The sequence below is a fragment of the Macaca nemestrina genome, chromosome 6, assembly GCF_043159975.1.
Source record: "Macaca nemestrina isolate mMacNem1 chromosome 6, mMacNem.hap1, whole genome shotgun sequence".
In the NCBI taxonomy this organism is placed as follows: domain Eukaryota; kingdom Metazoa; phylum Chordata; class Mammalia; order Primates; family Cercopithecidae; genus Macaca; species Macaca nemestrina.
The window spans coordinates 103,780,224-103,807,529 of record NC_092130.1 but is presented as its reverse complement, the minus strand read 5'-3'; the positions used below and the strand labels follow the sequence as shown (position 1 = coordinate 103,807,529).

The 27,306-nt window shown below is 42.4% G+C and overlaps 1 protein-coding gene and 1 pseudogene across 1 annotated transcript; both read left to right on the top strand.

Moving 5' to 3' along the window:
• Positions 1-9,608: 9,608 nt before the first annotated feature.
• On the top strand, positions 9,609-11,579 carry LOC105475164 (transmembrane protein 174). Its single transcript, XM_011730194.3, has 2 exons — positions 9,609-10,310; positions 10,501-11,579. Exons 1-2 carry the CDS (start codon positions 9,685-9,687, stop codon positions 10,604-10,606), a joined length of 732 nt encoding a protein of 243 aa, XP_011728496.2. The 5' UTR covers positions 9,609-9,684; the 3' UTR covers positions 10,607-11,579.
• A 3,439-nt stretch (positions 11,580-15,018) lies between these two features.
• On the top strand, positions 15,019-17,185 carry LOC139363851 (tigger transposable element-derived protein 1-like; annotated as a pseudogene).
• Positions 17,186-27,306: the final 10,121 nt, after the last annotated feature.

The window sequence follows — 27,306 nt, the reverse complement described above, 5'->3', positions numbered from 1 at the left end:
GCTTCATCAGATAAAATAACTGGTGCAGACAGTTGAATAAGATGGGGTCCTGAGGTTTCTTCAGTAGCCACTACATCCATTGAGAATAGCACCACAAAGAACTGGCCTCTGGATTTCCTTACTTAAGGGAATTAAGTAGCAGGAAGCTTTGTTTAAAAGGAAATAGCACACTGAATATATGTGCTCTCAACAAATTAAAATAATTTCCTTTGTCATGGACCCCAAGGAAAAAAAAATGATTAATAACTTTGAAAACTTACCAGCCAGATTTTCTGAACTCAGGGTTGAATTATTATTTTCTACATTTTTTCTGAGAAGTTGTGAATAATGTAAATTATTATTTTCTTTTTTCTTTCTTTTCTTTTTTTCTTTCTTCTTTCTTTCCTGAGACAAAGTCTCACTCTATTGCCCAAGTTAGAGTGCAGTGGTGAGATCTCAGCTCACTGCAACCTCCACCTCCTGGGTTCAAGCGATTTTCCTACCTCGGCCTTCCGAGTAGCTGGGACTACAGGCAGGTGCCACTATGCCTGGCTAATTTTTATTTTATTTTTTTGTAGTAGAGATGGGGTTTCACTATGTTGGCCAGGCTGGTCTTGAACTCCTGGCCTCAAGTGATCTGCCCACCTCGGCCTCCCAAAGTGCTGGGATTACAGGTGTGAGCCACCGCACCCGGCCTATTGTTTTCATTTTTCAAAGAAGGTATGTTCCACCCAGTACAAAGGGTAAAATTCTGGATGAAGCAAATGAATCAATAGCTCACCTTAATAACAAAGGTTGCTCACAAAGTTGGCTTAGTTAACAAATGTTTCTCAAATTTCTATGCTAAATATTCTCAAAAAACAATTGCAAGGGAAAACTGGCGGTTTTTGTTATAGGTGACGTCCTAACAGTAAAAATGAAGTTTGAGAATTAAAGGAAGAGCCTTACTTGACCACTGACATGATCAGCCATTTGAAACCATTTAATTATGCTGTACTGATAAAAAGTGTCCATTAGTATTAAAATAATTCATCTTTTTTTTCACCAAGAAATTCCTGGATGGTGTAGTCTCCTATCTGATGCTTTTCTCTGGAAGGAGTAGTTATGAATCTCCTTGCTTAGGTTCTAGATTAATTGGACTATGTTTACACATGGGTGGCAGCATTGTGATTGAGAAGGGCACTTGCTTAAGTGGAGCTCCTTTCTACTTCCTTCTTTTACGTGGCTGCTGCGGTAAGATGGCTAAGGCTTTTGGCAGGTAGAAGGAAACCCAATCATCTTTTATGTCATCTCTCATTCTCCTTCACGTATCTCTGTCCTCAGAGGGTCTGCCTGCCCTTACTCTCTCTGGTTATCACTTTTCCTGTGTTTCTTTGAGATCAGGTTCAAGTTTAAGGGAGGCCTCCAGCCTTGACCATATGCTCTAGCCAAGTTTACCTGAGTTCTGTTCATGTGGGGATTCTCTACAGCTCAAGCCCTATAGCAGTAAATTTGTCCTGTGCTTCTGTGCCTCTGCCCCCAACTGGGAAGTCATGGAGGGTGGTAGGGTGGGTGGCAGGATTTGGGTATTTCTTGGTCCCTGGCCCTACCATTTCATTGCTACCTTTCCTGTTATTAGCCTGAAGTAGCTATCAAAGCAGGGCAAAACTACTTCCTTTAATGGGACTTTTGCTGCTAGAAATGTTCAGATATCAGGCATAGAGAAATTGTCTGGCTATTAGACACATTTCCCAAGTCGATATATTTAATGCAATAATACCTCACCACTACCCTAGTGGTTCTCACTCTTCAATCTGCCTAAGACTCACCTGAGGAGCTTATAAAACAAGTTCAGATTTGTGTGCCTCACATCCAGAGTTTTTGATTCACTCATTGCCAATAGTGCTGAAAATCTGCATTTCTAACAAGTACCACAAATTGTTCTAATGTAGAAAACATTGCTTCACTGAAATACGTAGGAAGCTCACCTTTCTATTTTGTCTTGGCAGTAAATCATTTTAATATTTAAAAAGTTAAAAAGAATCCCCATATAGCAGGGAGGGGAATGAAAAATTCAAAAGGGCTTTTAAGATAAAACACAAAAATTCAGACCACTGGTGGATTATCAACTCCAATCCCCGGCAATCTGAAAAATAATTAGATAGTGTCTTCAAAAATGTTGTATGTCTGACAGGAACAGCACAGGAGCCACCAAGCATTTTTATAGAATGAAGCCACAATGAGACTCTAATGCGCCACCGGGTTCCATTTCAGCTCTGCCACCCTCTAAATTTTTCCTCAATTTCTGCTTCAGATGGAATCTACTCATGAAAACAGAAACACAGAGAAATTAATCTGGGGAGTTGGTTAAACAGATAGAAGATTGAAAAGACAAAAGAAAAACATTGATGTGATAGGAAGAAGCTACCACTTCTAGGGCTGAAGAATCACTGCAAAGCAGTTAGGGTATCAGGGCTTAGAGCTTGGGGGAGAGACCCCTGGGGCTTGGACCCAGACCTCTCAGGAGGGCACTGTCCAGCTGGTGCTAGTACCTCTGAAGGGTACAATGAGAGTGGGGATATGGGGACAGACTGGAAACTGGACCCAATTGTGACTACCACAGGAAGCACTGCTGGGTGAAATGACCGAAATAGCAAGCAAAACAGAAAAGAGCAAATCCCTTCTCCCTCCTTCCACCTTGTAGCCTCCCTCTAATACCTCCTGTGGCAATGCCTAGTAGCAAGCCAGCTGTCAGAGTGAGATGTGGCTTGTGGAGTCCCAGCCCCATCACTACAAAGCACAGTAGAGAAGGATGGATTTGGACCTGAGGGACAATAGCTTGATAACAACCACCATCTACCCCTTTGGCTACTCAGCATCCACACACAGCCTTCTACACATTACTTACACTTGTATCCACAAACAAAAACCACTTTGTGTTTTGCATAACAAGATGAAACTGGTGTCCAAATAAAGATGCCCTCATCCTCTCCTTGAAATGGGAGATACAAACTTCCAAGAATCATTCATGCATTAATCTCTAGGCAATGTTCATTCTTCTTAAATTTGGCCACAGTACCATCTGGATAAAAACTAAATTGTAAAGTTGACCACAGACAACAATCTTTGTGTAAAATAATAAGGGGAAGGAGGAAAGGCAGAAAAAGAAATTGGTTTGTATATACAAATAAATATATACATAACAATTAAGGAAGAAGCTATGCAGAGCTGCTGCCGCGTTTATTCCTGCAATTGGCCATGAGTCCCTAGTTGATATTTGTAACTTCTTTTTACCACTACTTAGTCCCTGTTTCCTTTGTCCTCATCAAGGTCTCAGTTGATTAGTTCTTTACCCAGTGGAGTGACCCAAACTTTCTTTTTGGAAGAATCTGAATCCACAATGGTCCTGTGTTTTGGTGATTACAATTTTTCTTTAACTTTTATTATTGGGCATAAAAATATGAAGAGAGGTCCCAGAGAGCCCTGTGTTCTAAATATTGTCCTTTCTGCTCCCATGATGTTGTAGCAATCCAGTTTCCTCTTGGTAATAAAGAGCAATTATCCTGGCCAGGAAAGTAACCCCTTCTTTGCTTGCTGGTTAAGGGTCATGAGAAGCTCAGAATGGCCAAGTGGCAGTGTCACTTTTCTATTGTTGTGTCCCTTGGTACACAATAGTAAGACTAAGACCTCCCAGGTCAAAGTTGAAGGACAGTCAGAAAAAATAATGTGAGTAGATTAACAGGTGTGATAGTGAGAGGAGTCACTCCTACTTTTTCTCTTTAATTTCTAGACCCGTTTATTCTGACAATGAGAGAAACAATGCTGTATATTGCTTGCTGATTTAAAGCATGTACTGCATCCCAAAGATGAAATGACATCTCTGGCAGATGCTGTGGAACACTGCTTAGATCCACCTTAGGACTGTGGCATTTATTCCCCTAGCTACCAGAAGTGTTGCCTGCTGACAGTTCATACTACACTCCTCTCTGGGCATTTTCCTCAGCAGGAAAGGAGGCCAAGATTATGTCCCCCTCTTGGTGGCAACCTGCATTCAGTGACTGGTTGATACGGGAATACAAAGGCCTGGCACCTTAACCTCAATTTGGAACAATTCTGAAGCAGCATCCAAGCTCCAGGAAGACCTAAGCATTCAGCTGAAGCCTATGTTGCAACTGCATCATAGTTCAACTTTTCCCTTGTGCAGTTCTACTACCCTCTCTCCCATTAGGCATTGTTTCCTAGAGCATTCTCCAACAAACCTGTGGCATTCAAGTGACCCCCTCGGCATCTATTTCTAGGGAACCTACCTAAGATGCTATCTAATCAGGGTGATATCTCTGTACTGGTGCCATAACTGTATCTTCAGTAAGCCATGCCACCATTCTATTGGGCTAGCTGCTTCTGGATGGTAACGGATGTAGTTATAGCAGTGAATTTTATGAGCATAGGATCATTGCTGTACTTCTTTTGCTGTAAACTAAGTTCTCTGATCAGGAGCAACGTTTTGCAGAATACCATCATGGTGAATAAGGCATTCTGTACATCACATACGATGATGCTGGTAAAAGTATTAAAGTCAGAGAGGACAAATCCATAACCCAGAATATGTGTTTAGTTGAGTAAGGACAAATTGCTGCCCCTCTTGGAAGGAGTCCACCATGATCCAGCTGCCATCAGATATTTGGCTGTGATCTTCAGGGAGTAGTGCCACATTGGGGGCTCAGCAGTGGTCTCTGCTTTTGGTAGGTTAGGTACTCAACAGTGATGGTAGCCAGATTAGCTACCAGTTTTAAGCTCGTGCATAGCCTTCATCCCTTTCATCATGGTGGCCTGCATCCTGTGTACATGGGTTCATCAAGGAAACACTCTGAAGTCTGGGGGAAAAGACTGACTGATATCCACAGAAAACACCAGCTTGTTCACCTGACTGGTAGAGCCTCGTTTGCAGTGGATGCCCTTGGGTGAGTGTTCACGGGGAACACAACTATCTTTTACACTCTGTGCCCACTTTGAGATATCCTTATAACTTGTTCACCATACTTCCTGTTACTCACATTCCAATCTCATTCTTTCTGAGTCCTTGAAACCTAGGACACCATTCACCTCTGCCTATGAACCAACATAGATTGTTGGCCATCTCTCAGCTCAGACAACATGGACAACCAAATGTCCTGCTTGAAGTTCTGCTGGCTAGGATTTCTATTCTACCCTATTTCTAGCATCTTTCAGGAACATTCCTCATGGGTGTCATAATGCTTCAGCCATCCACTGTTGTCCAGAATAACCTATACACAAGACCTGAGAATTTTTCTCCTTGGTCATCTAGCTGTGAAGAGCTCCCCAGTAGGCCATAGGTTTGGATTGTAGGAGAAGACGCCACTCAGTAAGAGTAAGTGTAAGGCTCTGAACCACCTGTTTATGTAGTTACTTGTAATTCTAGACCTGCTCATGTCCAAGTTCTTAAATACCATTTTTAGTTGATAATGAATCACTGCTGTGCATGCACAAACTTACAGTTGTGTGGGCCAGATATGCTCAGATCATGATTGGCAGCTCAGGGGTCACTCAGTGTCCCAGGGTGATGCAGGGCCCAGTAGCCAGGGCCCAGTAAAGAATCATGAGCTGTGTCTCAAAAGGAGAATAGCTGCCGGCAGAAGCAACACAGATTTTCTCTAAAACCCTGGAGGCCTGTGCTGTGGTTTTATATATGATTACTCTGTACAGAATCACTACTTACCATGGACACTTTAAGTATCATTGTCTATTAGGGTTCTCCAGAGAAAATGAACCAATCGTATGTAGATATAGATACTGTTCCATAGTAAGCAGATCTATGCAAACCTATCCTCAAAGGTCAAGGAAACTGAGAGATTGAGGAAAGAGGCTGACGAGTCCAGTTTCTCAGAAAGGAACATTTAATAGGGACTTAAGAACATAGGCCATGTTCCTGGAAGCCATGAGACAAGATGGTGGATCCTGTACCCTTACTCACCAGACCCAGAGCTTACATACCTCAGGGAAGGGATATGTGTGCTTCAGAAGGGACGTGTAGAACAATTACTTAAGGTCAGGATTTATGGTAAGTACTATAACATTAAAGTTCCTTTGATCTAAGGGCAGGGTTTACAGTAAGTACATGCTCTCAAGCAAGGAACAGCAGATAAAACAGACATTTTAAAGGCATTCCTGGAATGAGTTAGACAAAAGTCAACATGGCGGGTTAGCATCTAAGATGGAGTGGCTGTAGCCTCCACAGATGTATAGCTATATAGAAAGATATCTATTTAAATTTTGTTGACTTTTGGTGAGGTCAGCCCTGTAAATATAGGATACAAGATTCTTTTAAGACCACCACAGAAACTCTCTGGTTCTCTGACTGTGACTTGAGCTGAATTTAAAGACCTGAGCTTGTTACTTTCTTTTTATAAGTATTGCAGGGCGTTCTGAAGTGGCCATCTCCATCCCACAGAACTTGCAGCCCATCATTATTGTCATAGTGATTAAGTGTAGCAGCCAGTTGGTCCCCAAGGCATTTGCTCCAATAGGCAATTCATCACAGCCTACTAAAGGTGCTATTTGTATTAGTTTTGATGACACTTCATGCCATGATCTACAAATATCCCATGTTTCATTGATGAAGACTCAGCATTGTATTTGAGGCCAAGAATATGACCAAATCAATTCCAGAATCCCATCTTCACAGGTATGTTTCCTAACTCCACTGTGAATACCACTTATCAGTCAGAATCACTTAGGGAAACAGAAACCATACCAGTTATTTTAATAGAGAGAATCTGATATAGGAAATTAGTTTAACAGATATTGGAGGGTTGAAAAGGCAAAAAATAAACACTAAGGCCACTTAGACTTAGTGAAAACAGGCTGCGGGAACAAAAGGAAGAGGTTGGGCTAACATTAGAAAGCAGAAGCTTGGAGAAGGGCCCTTGTGGAGCCAGGATCCAGCTCTTTGAGTAGAAAATGTCACTCGGCTAATTCTGGCATCTCAGGAGCTTGGACAAAGAACATGTCCAAGTGGCTGGTGTTGGTTTCCCTGAAGGGGCACAGCAAGGCTGATTGGAGGGCAGGAGGAGGTTTCTGGAAACTGGAACTGTTACTGCCAGGATGAAGAACTGTTGTTGGAATGACAGTGACAGTAACAGCAAGCAAAATAGAAACTACTAAGTGCCTTCTCCTTCCTGCCACCTTGAAATCTCCCTGTAGCAACCCCTATTGGCAGAGCCTAACTGGAGCAGCCTGGAAAAGGAAAAGTGTGCTTTGCAGAGTCTGAGACAAAGAGAAGTTTAAAAAGGTGGGTTTGGAGCTGAGTCACCATAGCTTAAAAATCGGCGTAGTTTTCTTGACTGTAACCTGGTTGTTAAAAGAATGAAATTATGTCACTTATATTAAATGTATAGAATTATGCCTGGTACATAGTAAGTATTCAGTAAATGTTTCCCCTTCACTCATCAATTGAGATGATCATGTGTGGTTTTTCCCCCTTCGTTCTGTGAATATACTGCATTACATAGATTGATTTTTGTATGTTGAACCAGCCTTGCCTTCCACTTGGTCATGGCATTTAGTCCTTTTAATATGCTGTTGAATTCAGTTGGTTAGCTTTAAAAAAAAAAATTGCTATTTACCCGTCTAGACAGAGGTGGGGCTTTTGGAAGAAGCAGCTGAGTCAAAGTGACCTTGAAAATGTAATTGGAGAACTTTCTGATCTTTCTGCTTTGAAAGCAGTTCCAGTTTGCATTCATGAGCTGTCTAAAAGAGGGTGATCTGTTTCCTCTACTCTCTCAGGCTTCCCAGTTATTCTCGGTGGATATAGCTAAAGGCAAATGGGAAACATAAATTGAGTGATTTAGAAGACATTTTTGAGATCCTAGTTTTTTTCTAAATGTCAGGGATTGTTTTGACTGTTAACTTAGGACTTAAGAACCTGAAAATAATGTCAGGCTAACTTACCAGAAATTTATAGTTAAAGAGAAAATCTGGCTTTCCTGGATCTCTGATCTAGCTCAGTGGGAAAAGGCAGCCTGTTCGTATAGCAACCCCACTCCAGCCTTGCTGCTCTAAGGCACATCCAGTAAGATACCTCAGGGGTCACCTGCTTGCTTTCCCATCTGTTTGGCAGTGAAGTAGGAGATTACAAGCCTTGTCCTGTAGCAGGGAGAGGGATTTTCATGGGGAGAAAGTCCTCTGGTCTCCTAGAAGCATTTAGGGTTAACCTGAGGTAGGGTTTCCTAAGATTTCTTAATGATGAATCACCTGAGGTCCTTCCCTTGGATATTTGATTCTGTTGATCTGAATTGGGAGCTCACATTTTGTCCTTTAAAAAAGTGGCCCACATGATTTCTTTGTCAAGGGAAGTTTAGGGAGCTCTGCCTTGGGGCAAGACGGCAGCTCTCTCAATTCTGCAAAAGGGAACTAATATAATATTTAACTACTGCAGAGAGCATCTGCCTGGATAAAATCTGTCTAGGAAGGAAAGAAGGCTACAGTTATTCGGTGGAGGAGGAAACTCATGGGGCTGTCTGGAAGTTTTGCAGTCATGAATGAGATAATGTTATTGAAAATTAAACTGTCTTCTCTACATCAACTTGTGTTTGGTTGGAAAACAGCAGGCTCCAAAACACAGCTGGTTGTTTCACCTTGGAGACCAGGAACTGTGTGGCCACCATGGAGGGAGAGTCCGAAGCATGTGTCCCAGTGAGCCAGGTCATACCTGATGCTTATTCAACCCCTGGCAGTGATGCAGTGCATAGAAAGGTTTCCTACGATGTTGTTCCTCTCCCAAGGCTAGAATTACTCCCCAAATGCAGAAAGCAAAAGGCGTATGGGGTTGGCCAGAAAAGAACAGGATCTTAGGGCTTTGTGAGAACTATTATTGAAGTTTAAGTATCATCACAGCTAGGGGTTCATGAAGTAGATAGGAATACACATGCGGTCAAGAAATAGGTGTCTGTCTATTCCTAATGAGCTGAACCACTGGGAAAATCAGGTTAGACTCCTGTGCATGTGTGGATATATCAAGGGCCCTGTTCACTGCTGGAGACCCTTGAGGGAGCTCTGCCATTTCTACAAACCTGTGTTGGGGAGGACAAAAACAGGGTCTTATGGCAGCATCTTAAATTGCTATAGAAGAGTACCTCCTGGGGCCAAGGCAGGAAGATCACTTGAGTCCAAGAGTTTGAGACCAGCCTGGTCAACATAATGAGACCCTATCTCTACAAAAAATTTTAAAAATTAGCTGAGCATTGTGATGTGTGCCTGTAGTCCTGGCTACTGGAGAGGATGAAGTGGGAGGATCGCTTGACCCAGGAGGTTGAGGCTGCAGTGAGCTATGATTGTGCCACTACATTCCAGCTGGGTGACAGAGTGAGACCCACGCTCTAAGAAAAAAAAAGAAAGAAAAGAAAAGAAAAGAAAAAGAAAGATGGACTCAATAAGTTAATTTTTGAATGTGTGAATGAATGAATGTGAATTAGAGAGACAGCTTGTCATTGACTTGCAAAACAGAGACCTCCACTTGTTGACAATACATGAGAAAACTTCAGGCTTCATTTCTCAGACCTTTATTCTTCTAAACAAGGTCCAGCCCTCTGTGTGTTACACCCTGTTAAGCACAAGCCCTGAGTTCTTCTATAACTAATTTGGACCTGTGATTCCTTGGCTCTCACAATCCTCTCCACTCTAAGAAGCAGGGTGAGGCCACAAGGAGCAATGGAGCAGGGCAGCGGCCGCTTGGAGGACTTCCCTGTCAATGTGTTTTCTGTCACTCCTTACACACCCAGCACCGCTGACATCCAGGTGTCCGATGACGACAAGGCTGGGGCCACCTTGCTCTTCTCAGGCATCTTTCTGGGGCTGGTGGGGATCACATTCACTGTCATGGGCTGGATCAAATACCAAGGTGTCTCCCACTTTGAATGGACCCAGCTCCTTGGGCCTGTCCTACTGTCGGTTGGGGTGACATTCATCCTGATATCTGTGTGCAAGTTCAAAATGCTCTCCTGCCAGTTGTGCAAAGAAAGTGAGGAAAGGGTCCCGGACTTGGAACAGACACCAGGAGGACCATCATTTGTTTTCACTGGCATCAACCAACCCATCACCTTCCATGGGGCCACTGTGGTGCAGTACATCCCTCCTCCTTATGGTTCTCCAGAGCCTATGGGGATAAATACCAGCTACCTGCAGTCTGTGGTGAGCCCCTGTGGCCTCATAACCCCTGGAGGGGCAGCAACTGCCGTGCCGAGTCCTCCTCAATACTACACCATCTACCCTCAAGATAACTCTGCATTTGTGGTTGATGAAGGCTGCCCTTCTTTCGCGGATGGTGGAAACCACAGGTATGGCGTGTCTACTGGGGGAATGCACTCCTTCTAGCCATCTCCATAGTGATCTGTGGCTGTTTGGTCCATGAATAAGGTGTTGGGAGACTGCGAATCTCTGCTTAGCCTGTTGCCCACGATGGCAGCCTTGGTTCTGTGAATGGTGCTTTGGACCATAATGTACCTGTGTTTTCTGCTCACATTTCAGGCCCAGTCCTGATGCTGACCAGGTAGAAGAGACACAGCTGGAAGAGGAGGCCTGTGCCTGCTTCTCTCCTCCACCTTACGAAGAAATATACTCTCTCCCTCGCTAGAGACTATTCTGATATAATAATACAATGCTCAGCTCAGGGAGCAAGCGTTTCCGTCATTGTTACCTGACAACCGTGGTGTTCTATGTTGCGACCTTCAGAAGCAACAGCAGTGCCCAGGCAGCCTGACAGAGATCATTCAAAGGGGGAAAGGGGAAGTGGGAGCAATGTCTCAGACTGGTAAAAATTAGACTGGCCCGAGGCAATTTTCCTCTGGAACAGTTTCAGATTCCCTCGGGTAAGAAATCTCCTGTGTAAGGCTCAGGAGCAGGAATTTCACTTTTTCATCCCCCACCTTCCCCCTTCCCTGTAGGAAGGCATTGGTGGCTCAATTTTAACCCCAGCAGCCAATGAAAAAATCATGACTTCTGAGACTTTGGGAGTTTCCACAGAGGTGAGAGTTGGTGGGAAGGAAGCAGGGAAGAGAAAGCAGGCCCAGCTGGAGACTTCCCGGTGGCTGTCCTTGGCCCCAAAGCAGACTCACTAATCCCAAACAACTCAGCTGCCATCTGGCCTCTCTGAGGACTCTGGGTACCTTAAAGGCTATAAAACAAAACAAAACAAAAACATCAAACCAATGAAATAACATAAAGCATGTCTCCTGCTAGAATAGTATTGGATACCTGGCTAAATTACACAAAATAGACCGTAATAGGATAACACTGTGTATAAATCCTTCCCTGATCACTGAGTCACAGTGACCCCTGGCTGCTGCTATTCTCTTCTGCAAGGTTGAAGCTTGACTTGTGATGTACCTGGGTGGGCTCTTGGTCCACCCCGGGCTGGGGCCTGCACCAGGCATGAACTAACTGGGCCCGGCGGCTGACAGAACACAGGACTTTCCTAAGTACCCGTAGGTCTGTGGAGCGAGACAGAGCAGAGTTGCCATGTCAACACATGGGGAACGATATGATAGAAACAATCTTTATGACTAAAAGAAACTCATCTTCTTCATTAAAATCTTTGGTGTCCTTAATCTCTCTGAATTTGGCTGTGTAATAAACAACTGGAACTGACTCACAGACTTCAGAAGAGACAGTTTAAAACCATTAGGTTTTAAAAGAAAATATTTGCTTTAGGCTTCAAAGGCAATGCCACTCAAGGTAAGGGATGTAGCAATTCTTTAAAAAATGTTGATATCATGTTTGTATATGGAACGACTTTTACTAATTTTGATCAGAAGTGTCTAGCTTTCAAAGGACATGAGTGAAGTAAGCTTGGTACATTATTGTTGTTATTGATGTTATATCTTAGGGACAAAGTCTTTTCACATCCACTTTCATGTTTGATGATAGTTGATAGGTGGAAATGATTTCATTTACAGAAACTAGCTTTATGTTCAACAGATCCCTGAGACACTGGTCCCTAGCTGAGGGCCATTGGTTTTGGAGAAGAAGTTTGGTGACAAGGACCAGACTGAACATCACCAGTGGCATGCTGACCAACAGATGACACTTTGGGCCCCTCATGCCACCCTAACCTTGAGTGCTGCTTTCACTGTCTCCCCCCAACCCCTGCTATCCTCACCCAACCCATAATTTTATGTTCATAAATTTGGGCTACAATGAACATCAAAAGTAGCTCAAAAAAGAAAACCTTGTTAGGGAAGTACATCCCCATGTGCAGCTGGGGAGGGCAGGGCAGCCAGTTGGTCTTGGAGATACCTGGAGTCAGATATGCAGGGAGGTGGCCTGGAGAGTTGGGATGGTTAGTTTCAGGCACCAACAATTCCTGTTCCAAGACAGAGGGAAAAATGCTAACATAGAGGTCATTTATGCTTTCAAAGAGAGGGCTTCAGGGCTAATGACTTCAGGAGCTCGAGGTAGGAGTAGGGTCTGCAGCAGTCAGGGATCAGAAAACGGGAATTTGTTCATTAGTGCAACATTTATTTATTGAGCATCTACTCTGTGTCTGGTCCGGGTCCATCAAATGGAAATGTAACTGAAAAATTCCACCAACAAGAGAGCATACGTGGTTCTGCCCTTGCAGAGCCTCTAGTCTAGTAGTCTAGTGGGGGAGAAAGATACGGATTCATTATCTGTATTAATCGTCTATTAATTGTTCTCTGACACCACTGAGAAGTCCTGTGGCCCTAAGAGGGATTTGGACTCATCAAAGGGTCATGAGGCTTGCTTGGGGAAGTGAAGTCAGGGTCATTGCCTTGTATAATCCCAGGGAGCACTGTTCACAGGGACATCTAAGTGACAGGTGTCTGTGGACCTGTGGAGACTGTGCTAGGAGCTAAAGGAACAGTGGCTGTCTACTAGACAAAGAGGAGAGGGCAGGAGGGAGAGGCCTGGCAGAGCCACATGTGGGAGGCAGTATTAGGAGGCATTTAGCAGGCTGTGTCAACCTTTTTATTTTTCTGCTGCCACAACCCTCAAACAGAGGTGCCTTCCAGTAACCAAGAAATTACACCCACCAATTTTCTTGCTTTGAGACAACCACTCATGCTATTTCTTTATTTGGGAATTTCAGGGGCCAACCTGATGGGAAGCCCACTGAGTGGCTCCTAAACTCTGACTTCCAACCAGGTCCTTGCTACGTCTCTGACCAGCAGGACACATTCCCGACAGAGTTTCTGGTTTGTTGTCCAGATATTTGCCTTTTATCATTCTTTCACTCAGTATCTCATCAGGGGTGAACCATGGGAAACTATGATCTGGGGACACTGATTGGAGTCCAGCTCCTGGCTATGCTCTTTCCCCTTAGATTATCAGTGGAGGAAGCAGCTCTGGCTTGGAGCGGGTGCCTGAAGGTTTGGTGTCCGAGCCAGAACCCACAGGGCCTGGTCAACCTTGTCAGTCTTGTCAAACATTTTAGGCTTTGTTTAAAGAGCAGTTGGGAAGCCATGGAAGTGTTTTTCTGAAGAGGGAGCTGTGATCAGATTTTGCACATTGACTGGTTAGGGCAAGACCCAGAGGGCATATGCAGGTATAACATTCACTTTGCTGGTGACATTCAGAGCTAAATGACCAGAATATTGGGAGCCATTCTTCCCCTCTCCTCCATCCTCAGCCTGCAGAGGGGCCATGTGGTGGGCATGCTCTGGGGATCTACACAGAATTAAAAATAAAGTTAAAAGCTCTTGTTGATTACAGGAAAATAGTTTTTTCTTTTCTTTTCTTTTCCTTTTCTTTACTTTCTTTTCTTTTTTTGAGATGCAGTTTCGCTCTTGTCCAGGCTGGAGTGCAATGATGCGGTATCAGCTCATTGCAACCTCCGCCGCCCGGGTTCAAATGATTCTCCCGCCTCAGCCTCCCGAGTAGCTGGGATTACAGACATGCACCACCACACCTGGCTAATTTTGTATTTTTAGTAGAGATGGGGCTTCTCCATGTTGGTCAGGCTGGTCTCGAACTCCCAACCTCAGGTGATCCACCTGCCTCAGCCTCCCAAAGTGCTAGGATTACAGGTGTGAGCCACTGCGCCCAGCCACGAGTTTCTTAAGAACTTGTTATCTCCTGGGAGCACTTTGGGCTGGGTCTTTTGGCTAGAGTGATTGATAACAGCTGATGGTTTTGATGGACCAGGAAAGGGATCATCCAGGTTTGAGAAACGAGGCTCAGATACCAAGGGGAAGAAGCTTTCACAAAGCTCTTAGGACTTTTCTTTCTCCCTTTGGGCCACAGGAGGGCCGATCTCTTGTGCAAGGAGGCTATGTTTTCACCGCCCTCTGGGAAGTGCCTTCTAGAGGTGGAGGGCTTCCCAGATAGCTCAGTCACGTTCCCTTCTGCTCTGCAGGCCAGGCACCGGTGTAAGTTTCAAATTCACCACATGACTCTCTGCTGCAAAACCAGCCCTTCGACTGCTCTCCTTACTTTTTTTTTTTTCTTTTTTAGGTACAGCATAAAAATAAAGCCTCCTTTATTTCTGGAGAGCTGGCCTGGAGTCTCTGTTTTCAGCTTCAGACCTCTGGGGCTCCTCTGGGCCTTGATGACTGTTAGATCAGTGGAGTAGATTGCACTGAAGCTGAATACTGCTGGGTGGCCGGTCCCCCATACAGAAGCTCTTCACAATAACCAATGGGTAGACACCTTCTTACTTACCAAGAGGAGAGAGGCTCCAGCACACACCATAGAGGCTGATGTGGTCTAGATATCAGCAGTGTCGCTACCCGTCACAACCCGCACTGGCTGGAGCGACTGTAGCTCACACCGCTCAGCATTCACTAAAGTGTCTCACTCAGAGCCCTTTATACAACTAATGCTTGGTTTCTGTTGAACAATAAATGTGATATGAATACGTGAAGAAATGTTCAAATACATAATGAATAACCATTCTAGCTTGTTAGCTGTTTTTTGTTTTTCACCTCATAAAAAATTTCAAACAAATACAAGAGTACATTAAAGAGTACAGGAAGATCTCATTTTATTGGACTTTGAAGACTTTTTTTTTTTTTTTTTTTTTTTTTTTACAAATGGAAGGTTTGTGGCAATCCCATGTGGAACTAGTCTCTTAGGGCCATCTTTCCAACAGCATGTGCTCACGTTGTGTGTCTACATCACATTTTAGTAATTCTTGCAATATTTCAGACTTTTTCATTGTTATCATATCAGTTATGGTGATCTGCAATCAGTGATTTTTAATGTTACTGTTGAAAATATTTTGGGGCACCATGAACCTTGCTCATATAAGATGGTGAACTTACTTGATAAATGTTGTGTGCACTCTGACTGCTCCACCCACTGGCCATTCTCCCGACTCTCTCCCTCTCCTTGGGCTTTCCTATTCCTCGAGACACAACGATACTGAAATTAGGCCAACTAATAACCCTAAAATGGCCTCTAAGTGTTCAAGTATAAGGAAGAGTCACATGTCTCTCACTCAAAATCAAAAGCTCACTTGAAATTAAGCTTAGTGAGGAAGGTGTGTTGAAAGCCCAGACAGGCTGAAAGCTAGGTTTCTTGTACCAAATAATTAGCCAAGTTGTGAATGCAAAAGAAATGTTCATGAAGGAAATTAAAAGTGCTACTTCAGTGGATACACAAATAACAAGAAATTGAAACAGCCTTATTACTGATGTGGAGAAAGTTTGACTGGTCTGGATAGAAACCAGCTACAACATTCTCTTAAGCCAAAGCCTAATCCAGAGCAAGGCCCTACCTCTCTTCAATTCTATGAAGGCTGAGAGAAGTGAGGAAGCTGCAGAAGAAAAATTGGATGCTAGCAGAGGTTGCTTCATGAGATTTAAGGAAAGAAGCCATCTCCATAACATAAAAGTGCAAGGTGAAGCAGCAAGTGCTGATTTAGAAGCTGCAGCAAGTTAGTCAGAAGATCTGGCTAAGATCATTGACGAAGGTGGCTATGCTAAACAACAGATTTTCAGTGTAGATAAAACAGTCTTCTAGATGGAAGACCATCTAGTTCTTTCACAGCTAGAGAGGAGAAGTCAGTGCCTGGCTTCAAAGCTTCAAAGGACGGGCTGACTTTCTTGTTAGGGGTCAAAGCAGTTGGTGACTTGAAGCTGAAGCTAATGCTCATTGACCATTCCAAAAATCCCAAGGCCCTTAAGAATAATGCTGAATCTATTCTGCCTGTGCTCTAAAAATGGAACAACAAAGCCTGCGTGAGAGCACATCTGTTTTAGCATGATTTCCTGAATATTCTAAGTTCACTGTTGACACCTGATGCTCAGAAGGATCCCATTAAAAATATTACTGCTCATTGACCCAAGATTTCTGATGGAGATGTATAAGCAGATTAATGTTGTTTTCATGCTCACTAAGATAACATTCACTCTGCAGCCCATGGATCCAGGAATGATTTATATTTTTAAGTCTGATTACTTAGGAAAAGGATTTTGTAAGACTATAGCTGCCATAGATAGTGATTGCTCTGATGGATCTGGGAAAAGTAAATTGAAAACCTTCTGGAAAGGATTCATCATTCTAGATACCATTAAGAACATTTGTGATTCGTGGGAAGAAGTAAAAATGGCAGCGTTAACAGGTGTTTGGAAGAAGTTGATTCCAGTCCTCTTGGATGACTTTGAGAGGCTCAAGACTTCAGTGGAGGAAGTAACCGCAGACATGAAGGAAAAAGCAAGAGAAGTAGATTTAGAAGTGGAGCCTGAAGATGTGATTGAATTGCTCCAATCTCATGATCAAACTGGAATGAATGAGAAGCTGCTTCTTATGAATGAGCAAAGAAAATGGTTCTATGAGATGGAAACTACTCCTGATTAAGATGCTGTGAACATCGTTGAGATAACAACAAAGAATTGAGAATATTTCATAAAGTTAGTTGATAAAGCAGCATCAGGTTTTAGAGGATTGACTCCAATTTTGAAAGCTGAGTTCTACTTTAGGTAAAATGCTATCAAACATCGTCTCATGCTACAGAGAAATCTTTTATGAAAGGAAGAGGTTAACAATGCAGCAAACGTCACTGTTGTCTTACATTAAGAAATGACTACAGCCACCTCAGCCTTCAGCAAACACCATACTGATTTGTCAGCAAGACCCTCCACCAGCAAAAAGATTATAACTTGCTGAAGGCTCAGATGATCACTAGCATTTTTAAGCAATAAAGAATTTTAAAATCAAGGTATGTACATTGTTTTTTAGACATAATACTACCGCACCCTTAACAGACAAGCGTAGTGTAAACGTACTTTTTTTTTTTTTTTTTTTTTAGATGGAGTCTCGCTTTGTTGCCCAGGCTGAAGTGCAGTAGTACAATCTCGGCTCACTGCAACCTCTGCCTCCCAGGTTCAAATGATTCTCATGCCTCAGCCTCCCAAGTAGCTGGGATTACAAGCACCTGCTACCACGCCCAGCTAATTTTTGTATTTTTAGTAGAGATAGGGTTTCACCATGTTTGTCAGGCGTGTCTTGAACTCCTGACTTCAAGTGATCTACCCACCTCAGCCTCCCAAAGTGCTGGGATTACAGGTGTGAACCACCACGCCCGGACCATAAATATATTTTTATATGCATTGGGAAACAAAATAAATTTGTGTGACTCACTTTATTGCATTATTTGCTTTCTTACAGTGGTCTAGAACTGAGCCCACAGTGTCTCTGAAGTATTCCTGTATATGAAACCCCACGTATCTTTCATCTAGCTTCAGCGATTATCTGCTCATGGCCAATCTTGTTTAATTTATACCCTCCACTCACAATTCCCCCAATTGGATTTTTAAAAAGCAAATTCAAGCCATAAAATAATTTCATCCTAAAATATTTTATTGTGTATCTTTAAAAGATAAAGACTTGAAAAAATAGAACACCATTATTATACCTTAAAAACTTACAATGATTTTTGAATGCTATCAAATACCTAATCAGTGTTCAAGTTTCCCCAATTTTCCCCCATCTCACTTTCTCTTATTTTTTCTTCTTTGTTTGGTTTGAATCAGAATCCAAATAAGAATTACATTTTGCCAATTGCATCTTAAATTTCTAGCTGTTTCATACTACATTTTGAGAGGCAGATGGTTGGCAAACTACTCATGGTAGCAGATTCATAATTATTAAATTTTACTTTCCAAACAAATATGTTTTATGAGATTTTTCTCCTTCTCTATTAGTTCCCTGAAGCCCTACTACTTCCCCGGAATTAAAAACTTTTATTTTTCCTACTTTTAGAATACTATGGCCGGGCGCGGTGGCTCAAGCCTGTAATCCCAGCACTCTGGGAGGCCGAGACGGGCGGATCACGAGGTCAGGAGATCAAGACCATCCTGGCTAATACGGTGAAACCCCGTCTCTACTAAAAAAATACAAAAAACTAGCCGGGCGAGGTGGCGGGCGCCTGTAGTCCCAGCTACTCGGGAGGCTGAGGCAGGAGAATGGTGTAAACCCAGGAGGTGGAGCTTGCAGTGAGCTGAGATCCGGCCACTGCACTCCAACCCGGGCGACAGAGCGAGACTCCATCTCAAAAAAAAAAAAAAAAAAAAAGAATACTATTAGAGATTTTTCTAAAACCAGACTTAGAAAAAAAGAGAGAGCTCTTTAAATGACTGTTTAGTTGAGGATTATTTGTTGCAGAATAATTTCAAGAGTATCAGGAAACCTTGGCAATCTTCAACATTTTTGGCCTGGTCAGTAAAGCTTTTTAGAAAAAAATTTGTTGTTTTCCTTCAGGGATCATAAAAACCCCTTTGAACATCTCAAAAGCACGAACCAGAGTCTCCTCTTTCAGAAATTCAAGAGCAAAGCCTTTTTCTTTACATTAAAATATTACCTGATATAATTTACCTCTCAGATGTTATTGACTGTGGGCCTCTTATCAATGAGCTCTCAATTTTTTTGAATTAAAGATGAGTGTATTTTCTGGACATACCTACAACTCTTCTTCTGAAGGTGGATATGAATAAGTGTATGTGTGTGTATTCACCTACATCCTTATTATATCATGTGATTTATGAATTTCTTGCCCACTTACTGCTTGTAAATCATCAAGAGTTTTATGTCCCAAGCAGTCAGCAGTGGTTATAAAATCAACAGAGGGATGTACTAAATAAACCTTTACCGGATTGCTCCTAAGGAATTGATGACAAATCAGAAAGTGCAGACAACTCCACCGGAATGATTCTCACCTGCCTCTGGGAAAGCACAAAGGTCTCAGATAGGGAATTTGTTTTTGTCTTGAGCTTTTAAGATTAATTACCAGATGATCTGGTAAGGAAATTAGTTTTCTAGGTTCCAGAAGTTTTCTATAACAAAAAAATTTGCCCTCTATCACAAAGCCTGCACACGTGTAAATCACAGACGCAAACAAATATGTGCTCTGGAGTCTGTGCTTATACACAAGGCATGAGAAGATAGAGATTTTCCTTTTCCAACCCTGCCATTCACTAGTTTAAAAGAACTAATTTATAAGGGATATAGATACATATACACACATATGTATACATAATATATATATACACATCTATATGTGTGTGTGTGTATATATACTCATTTTTTTCAAATATATGAAATATCTCTTGAAGAATACATAAGAACTGGTGATAATTATTTCTGTGGTGGAGGATGGGAGATTCATTTTTCACTTTACTTGATGGTGATTAATGATTTTTTTAAAACCATGTTCATATATTACCTGTTTATAAAATGATTTTTAGAACAAAAGAGGAAAAGAAGGAAATGATCCGTCTCTGTGTACTTCTGTTAATCTCATCTTCTTGAGTCCTGATGTTTTCATTGCATCATCATGCTGCCGCTTACATATGTCATAGGTAAACATGCAAGACACATAGATACAAATGTGACATGTATGCATACATCTATGTGGACGCAAATACATTGTAATATGAATAACACTTTTACATGGACACATAAATGCAAAGCCTCTTGGGAGGGAGCACAGGTTCATGTACATGAACGATATTTCACATATATATATATGTTGTTGCTAAAGTCCTCTGCTAGCTAATGACAGCGTCACAGCAGCACACACACAGAATGTCAGATCAGATTACCCCATGAGTCTCTCTTTGATAGATTTCTCAACCCAGCCCTCGCTACCACACCTAGAAAAACTGTTCACTCCCGGCAGATGGTAATTCATTTATGGGGAGCCGCCACCTTTGTACCCTGAGAGGTGAAGCTGAAAATAACCTAAGTAATCTGATTCCTCAGCAGAAGGTGGAGCGCAGGGAGGAACTCTGCACATCTCCCTCTCGGTGGTGGAATCAGTGGCCGCAGTAGCTGCACCTGCCCCCTGGCCCTCTGGTTGCTCTGGCTTGGACTCCTCCTCCTCTCTCTGGGGCTGGTTTGATCCCACCTCAGCCATGAGGGACACCCCTATCTCTCAACAGCCTGAACGGGACTCACAGAAACTTGCTGGACCTGTGGAACTGTGGTGAAGGCTCTTTGCAGGCCCAAGTTGCTCTCATGCTCCCTTGCAGGCTTCCCATCCCCGATTCTCTTGGGCTCTGTCGGGCCCTGGCTCTTGCTTTCCTTCTTCCCGGGAGGGTCAGAGCTCTTAAAGAACCCAAGGAGAGCCCTGGTTCCTCCCCAGCACTATGCAGATCCTCATCATTCAGGGAGCTCTGTGGATCCGAGGTGAAGAACTCTTGTGGAAACCTCTTTTCCAAAGGGTGGTATAGTCCTGTGGCTTTATCCATCATTTGAGACTAGTGAGTCTTACATCTCCTTTTCTATTTCCCCCAAAGTGAACCCATAAAATAATGGGCTCACTTAGAAGGAATGGAAAAGACTAGCCTCCCTTCCAGGCTACTGGGGCAGAGAATTTTATTTGTATACCTAACATCTATTCCCTGACATCAGCAGTTACCAAAGTGTGGTCCATAAGTCCCTGGGGCTCCCTGAGACCTTTGTTTGTTTGGTTTTGGCAGAGGAGTTTGGGGTGCATATTATGCAAGGTTGAAACAATCAAATAATAATTCTAAAACATTATTTACCTTCTTGATTGCATGGACATCTGCAATGATGGTATAAAAGCAATAGTTGCTCAAACTGCTAGTGTCTTAGCACCAATCACAGCAATAGCGCTGTGGCAGATTGAAAAATGCACACCAACCACCCCCCCACCCCCACCACAAAGATATCAGGACCTAATCTCTGGAACCTGTAAATGTTGCTTTATTTGTCAAAAGGATCTTTGCAGATGTGATTAATTTAAGGAGATGGGGAGATGATCCTAGATCATCTGGAGGGGTCCCTAAATGCAACCACATGTATACCTTGAAGTGGCAGAAGGCGACTTTCAGACAGAAGAAGAGAAGGCCATATAAAAATAGAGGCAGAGATTGGAGTGATGCGGCCACAAGCCAAGGAATGCTGGCAGCCACCAGAGGCTGGGAGAGGCAAGAAACATATTCTCCCCAAGAGCCTCCAGATTAAGTGTGGCCTTGCTGACACCTTGAATTCCGACTTCTGACCTCCAGAACTGCAAGAGAATACATTTCTGTTGTTTTAAGCCACCTAGTTTGTAACAATTTGTTAGAGCAGCCACAGGAAACTAATACAAGCACCAAACTGTCTAGCAACAACTGTTCTTCACCAGCATGCACTCACAGTAAAAACAATGAGGTACAGTAAAAATGGCCAGTTTCACTTTTAAATACCCTTATTGAAGCAGTAAAAATTATTAATTTTGTTAAATCTCAACCCTTGAGTACATAGCTTTTTAAACAGTCTGTGTGGTGGAATGGGAGGTACACATAACATGCTTCTTCTGCCTGCATGACTATGATGGTTACTTGGAGGGAAAGCAGCTCTGTGAGTTGCAAGCTGAACTAGCCACATTTCTCATGGACTGCCATTTTTACTTGGAAGAATGGCTGCCGGATACTGCATAATTATTCAGATGTGTATATTTGGTAGATATTTTTTCAAAACTGAACAAAGTGAGCCTGCCACTTCAGGAGAAATATCTGACAGTATTAATTGCCAATGATAACATTCAACCTTGGCCGGGCACGGTGGCTCAAGCCTGTAATCCCAGCACTTTGGGAGGCCGAGACGGGCGGATCACGAGGTCAGGAGATCGAGACTATCCTGGCTAACACAGTGAAACCCCGTCTCTACTAAAAATACAAAAACTTAGCCGGGCGAGGTGGCAGGCGCCTGTAGTCCCAGCTACTCGGGAGGCTGAGGCAGGAGAATGGCGTGAACCCGGGAGGCGGAGCTTGCAGTGAGCTGAGATCCGGCCACTGCACTCCAGCCTGGGTGACAGAGCGAGACTCCGTCTCAAAAAAAAACAAAAAAAACAAAAAAACAAAAAAAAAACATTCAACCTTTCAAGTAAAAATTATAATTTTTGAAAACTTATGTTTGTCATCATGAACTTGACAAATTCTTGAAAGTGTTCTTTTCTTTTTAGATCAGTGGTGATATTTTAAAATGTGATTTTAAAATTATATAATGAAATGTGTCAGCATTTGAAAGGTCTGCATAATTCATTAAACAAACATTTTTCATATAACTATTATGTGATATTGCAATACCATGTGTGGCTAAAAATCCATTCACTGTGCAAGATATCCCAATGAATTTTAACAGAGTACAAAATATTCATTGATATGGTTTCAGATTCTACATTGCAACTAACCTTTAAATAACTACCACATGAATTATGGTGTAGTATCAGAGAAAAATATCCGCAATTACCTGAAAAAGTTTTAAAAACACTTATATTTTTCAGTTACATATTTGCATGAGGCCAGATTTTCTCCATATAATTGAAGCAAGATGTATTGCAACAGAATCAATGTAGAAGCAGATATAAAATAGTCTGGCTGTCTTCTGTTAAACACTGAAGAAATTTTCAAAAACGTCAAATAATATCACTCTTTTCACTTTATTTTTTTGCTTTGGAAAGTATATGTTATTTAACATGTAAAGGGAGTATAAATATACTTTTTAAATGAATAAACAAATATTTTCAGATTTTTTGGCTTTAATTTCTAATATGGCAAATACTAATAGATATTACTCACATAAATAAAAGCTCCTTGGGGTCCTCAGTAATTTTTTAGGGTATAAAAGGTATCAACCTTTTTCAAGACCGAAAAGGTTGAGAACTGCAGTTCTATGTTATTAAGAAGTGGAGCAATGTGCCCATTTAAAAGACTAAATTTTCCAGATGCCTTTGCAGCTAAATTTGGCCATGTGTTAAGCTCTGGGTAATCAGATATAAGCAGAAGTTTGTGAAAAGGACTTCCTGAACGCCTACATGGAGAACGAATGGCTGGGGAAATTCATTTTTTGACTTTCTGCTTTTTCTCATTCTCAGAGAATACATTTGTATATGATTGTGGAAGCCCTAGCAGCTACCTTGAACTATGAGGTGACCTTGAGGATAGAAGGTACTTGTAACCGAGATGAAGAAAAAGATTAAAAAAAAAAAAAAAAAAAAAAAAGGCTGGATCCTCAATGACTATGATGTTGCCTGATTATCTACTCCAGGTTTCTTTTAAATGAGAGGTAAAAAACTTTTTACATCTTGTTTAAGTCTCTATTATTTTTATTTTTCTGTTACCTGTAGCAGAACCTAATCCTACTCCTTCCTTTAAATGTGAGAATGTGCTAAAACCAACCACAGAGGACCTAGTTTTAGGATGTGTATTATATAATGATTTCTTTTTTATTTTTAAAATGGGGTTTTCTTTCCATGTCTTAATGTGTGATACTGAAAAAAAATTATTCTTCAGGATTAGTAATACAGGCACACAGACATTTGTTCAACTCTAAGCAACAAACATTTCGGGAGCTCATGCTATTGGCATGCAGTGAGCCAAGCTCTGAGCACATGTGTCCTCAGAGCCCTGTGGGTCATGGGGGGAATCACCTCCCTCCAGGGCCCAGCACTGTCTTCATAGCCCTGCTGCAGGCCCCACTATCCAGTAACACATTGTTGTCAGCATGGAGAGAGAAGCATACCTCTTTGTCACTTAACTGGTGTTTCTAGGGTAGGACTTAAAATTCTCTTGAGTAAATCTGTCATCCACACTCCTTGAACGAGAATGGCCCAAATAAACAAAGAGGCTTCCCTCTCCTGAATTTTGATGGGCTGACATGTCTAATTTCCCTGATAAGCCATGTCATTTTGTTCAGTGTTCTCCCATGCTACCATTGTCAATATAGTAACCAACTGAATTTGAAAGTACAGTTGCAGAAAGTCAACAGACCTTGTCCATGGACCCACCCTATAACTAAAATCTTCAAAGCAGAGATAACTTTCTATAGAACATAAGATGGTCTCTTTCCTTGTGTTACACAGAATCTATTGCCATTAACTGGGGGCATCATAGGTGACGGGTAGGTAAATGAGAGATACCCAAAAGCCTTACTCACAAAAACCAGGCAGATTCTGTAAGGGGCAACATGTTTAGAGTAAGCAAATCTCTACCACACTTCTTGGGTTCAGAATGGATTCAGGCTAGACCTAACCATTGCACAGCCTGGTGAGGCTAAAACATGATAATATATGATCAAAAACTACAAATTCTGCAGAGCTGTATGTCAGCTATAGCTATTAACTTGTGCTCTCTTGGTAGGGAAAGAAAATTCAATTAAAAGTATAGGCTGAATTAGAATATTGGCTTTGCCACTTTTTTGCTGGGTGACTTTAGGCAAGTTGCTTAACCTTGCTGAGCACAAGAAATAATTCAGTACAGTCCAGGGGTATCCAATCTTTTGGCTTCCCTGGGTCACATTGGAAAAAGAATTGCCTTGGGCCACACGTAAAACACACTAACATTATGATAGCTGATGAGCTAAAACACACACACACACAAAATCTCATAATGTTTTAAGAAAGTTCACAAATTTGTGTTGGGCCACATTCAAAGCCATCCTGGGCCACATGCAGCTTGTGGGCCACGGGTTGGACAAGCTTGACGTATGCCTTTTCAAATAATGACGTTCATTTTAGGAGATGGACTAACATGGGTAAAAAGTGCTAACATAGTATGAAAAATGACTTTTTAAAAAAATCAATTTTATCCTAATATATAATTAGGGTTAGATTTGTTTTCTTTACTTTCTTTTTTTTTGAGATGGAGTCTTGCTCTGTTGCCCAGGCTGGAGTGCAATGGTGCAATCTCAGCTCACTGCAACCTCCACCTCCCAGGTTCGAGTGATTCTCCTGCCTCAGCCTACTGAGTAGTAGGATTACTGATGCGTGCCACCATGCCTGGCTAATTTTGCATTGAGACTGGGGTTTCACCGTGTTGGCCAGGCTGGTCTCGAACTCCTGACCTCAAGTGATCTGCCTGCCTCAACCTCCCAAAGTGCTGGAATTAGAGGCGTGAGCCACAGCACCTGACCTAGATTTGTTTTCATATAACTAAAAGCTCCACATAACTTTAACTTAAAGAAGATCAGTTTACTTCTCTGTCACATAAAGGAAGTCTAGAGGTAGGTATTAAAGCACTGCTCCCTCTGTCCTCAGTGGCCTAGGCTCCTATCTTCCTCCTGTGCCATCTTCCTTCAGCATGTGGCTTTCCTCTTGAAAGCCACCTCATGGTCTAAGATGGCTGCTGAAGCTCCAGCATTATGTCCATGCTCAAAGCAGAAGGGAAAAGAAACAGACAGGAAAAAAAGAGCATACCTCACACCTGATTCAATTCTCTTAAAGAAAGCCTTCCTGGAAGCTCCATGCTATACTTAACACTTCCACCCTCTGACCAGAATTTGGCCAGATGGCCACACTAAGCTACAAAGGAGTCTGGGAAATTTAGTCTTCTTGGTTGCTGTTCTGTTACAAAGGGAAAAGGGTAGAATAGCTATTAGGTAGGCAACTAACAGCCTCTTCCATGCTTGGTTCTCTCTCTCTCTCCCTTCTGTCTGGATTCAGAAACCTGCTCAAGAATTTGGAATTTAAGAAAAAATGTTTGTTTTGAATCCCTCTGCTGAACCAAAAATATTAACTTTGAAATGCCAAGTATAAATACACATGCCAGATGCAAGGTTTTGGCTAAAGAAGTTTGACTTGTAACTTTAGAATAACAGATGCACTTATCAGCAGGAGAGCTATCAATGAGTTATAGAGCATCTGAGCTGTAAAATAGGCAAGGCTTTAACTAAACCATGACACTAAGGACTTGTCTGTGTCACATATTTGTCTCATATGGCTGGATTTTTGTGGGATTTTTTTGGTCTCCCCCGTCTTCCCACTTGAAGGACATCAGTTGTTATGGACACAGTGACATTAAATTCATATGGCAAGATTTGACATAAACAAAATAAAGTAAGTTTATTACAGAGGCTGTGATTTCATAAGCTCGAATTTTCCAGAATTTAACCTGGTCCTTGAGGTTGGTGGGGACAGGATGGGAGGGAGGAAGAGCAGGAAGCCAGACACCTTTGGGAGCTGCCATGTCTTTGAGAGCTTTAGAGCTATATTTGGAGCAATTAAGTTGCTAATTCAGTAAAAACTACACAGCTCCCTTGTGGCCTGGGAAAGTAAAATGCAGCTGCTAAAGGTGGCTGATTTACAAGCAGGGAATGGCCGAGGTACCAGGGGAAATGAGCCAGATTCTTCCAAAAGCCTAAATCACTCTCTTAGTCAGGCGGTGAAAACAGCACGCTCACCCTGGGCAAAGCACCAGAGTTGGGCAGTCTCCAAAACTGGTTTTGAAAAAATTCCCAATTTTTCAGCAGGATTAGACCCTTACCTCTCCTTCATTCCTCAGAAGGATGCAGGAAGTGCAAGGGATTCCTTAAAGGATCAGAGTTCAGTCCCTACACTTTCCTCAACCCCGATCCCAACCCAGGGGAAAACAACATGAAAGGCAGAGAAGTATGTATTTAGTCTGTGATCTGTTCCACTAGCAAGTTCAGGTCATTGGGGATTGCATCAAGCCAAATGGAGTGGGCAGGGCTCATCTGAAGGGCTATGCAGGTTATCTACCACACATCCTCAGTGGGCACCATTCCCAGCATAGTCTAATTTACTGGTTCTCAAAGATGGTGGGTGCATATTAGAATCACCTGGGCATTGAAAAAAATCCCAAGCCAGGCTGCAACTCAGAACAATTAAATCAGACAACCTGGAGGAGGGACTAAGACATTAATAATGTTTAAAGTTCCTCCAAATGTTTCCGACACGCAGCTGAGTTTAAGGCCCAGTGGTCTCATTCATGTAGACTTTGATGTGAATGGCACTCCCTGTAGCTGTGCTGAGTATGACCTGCAAAGACATATTTCATAGTCCTGGGTGGAGGTGGAGATGCAAAGAGTTAGCAGAGGACGATAGGGAGATGGGGATGCCTCCTGGGGTGG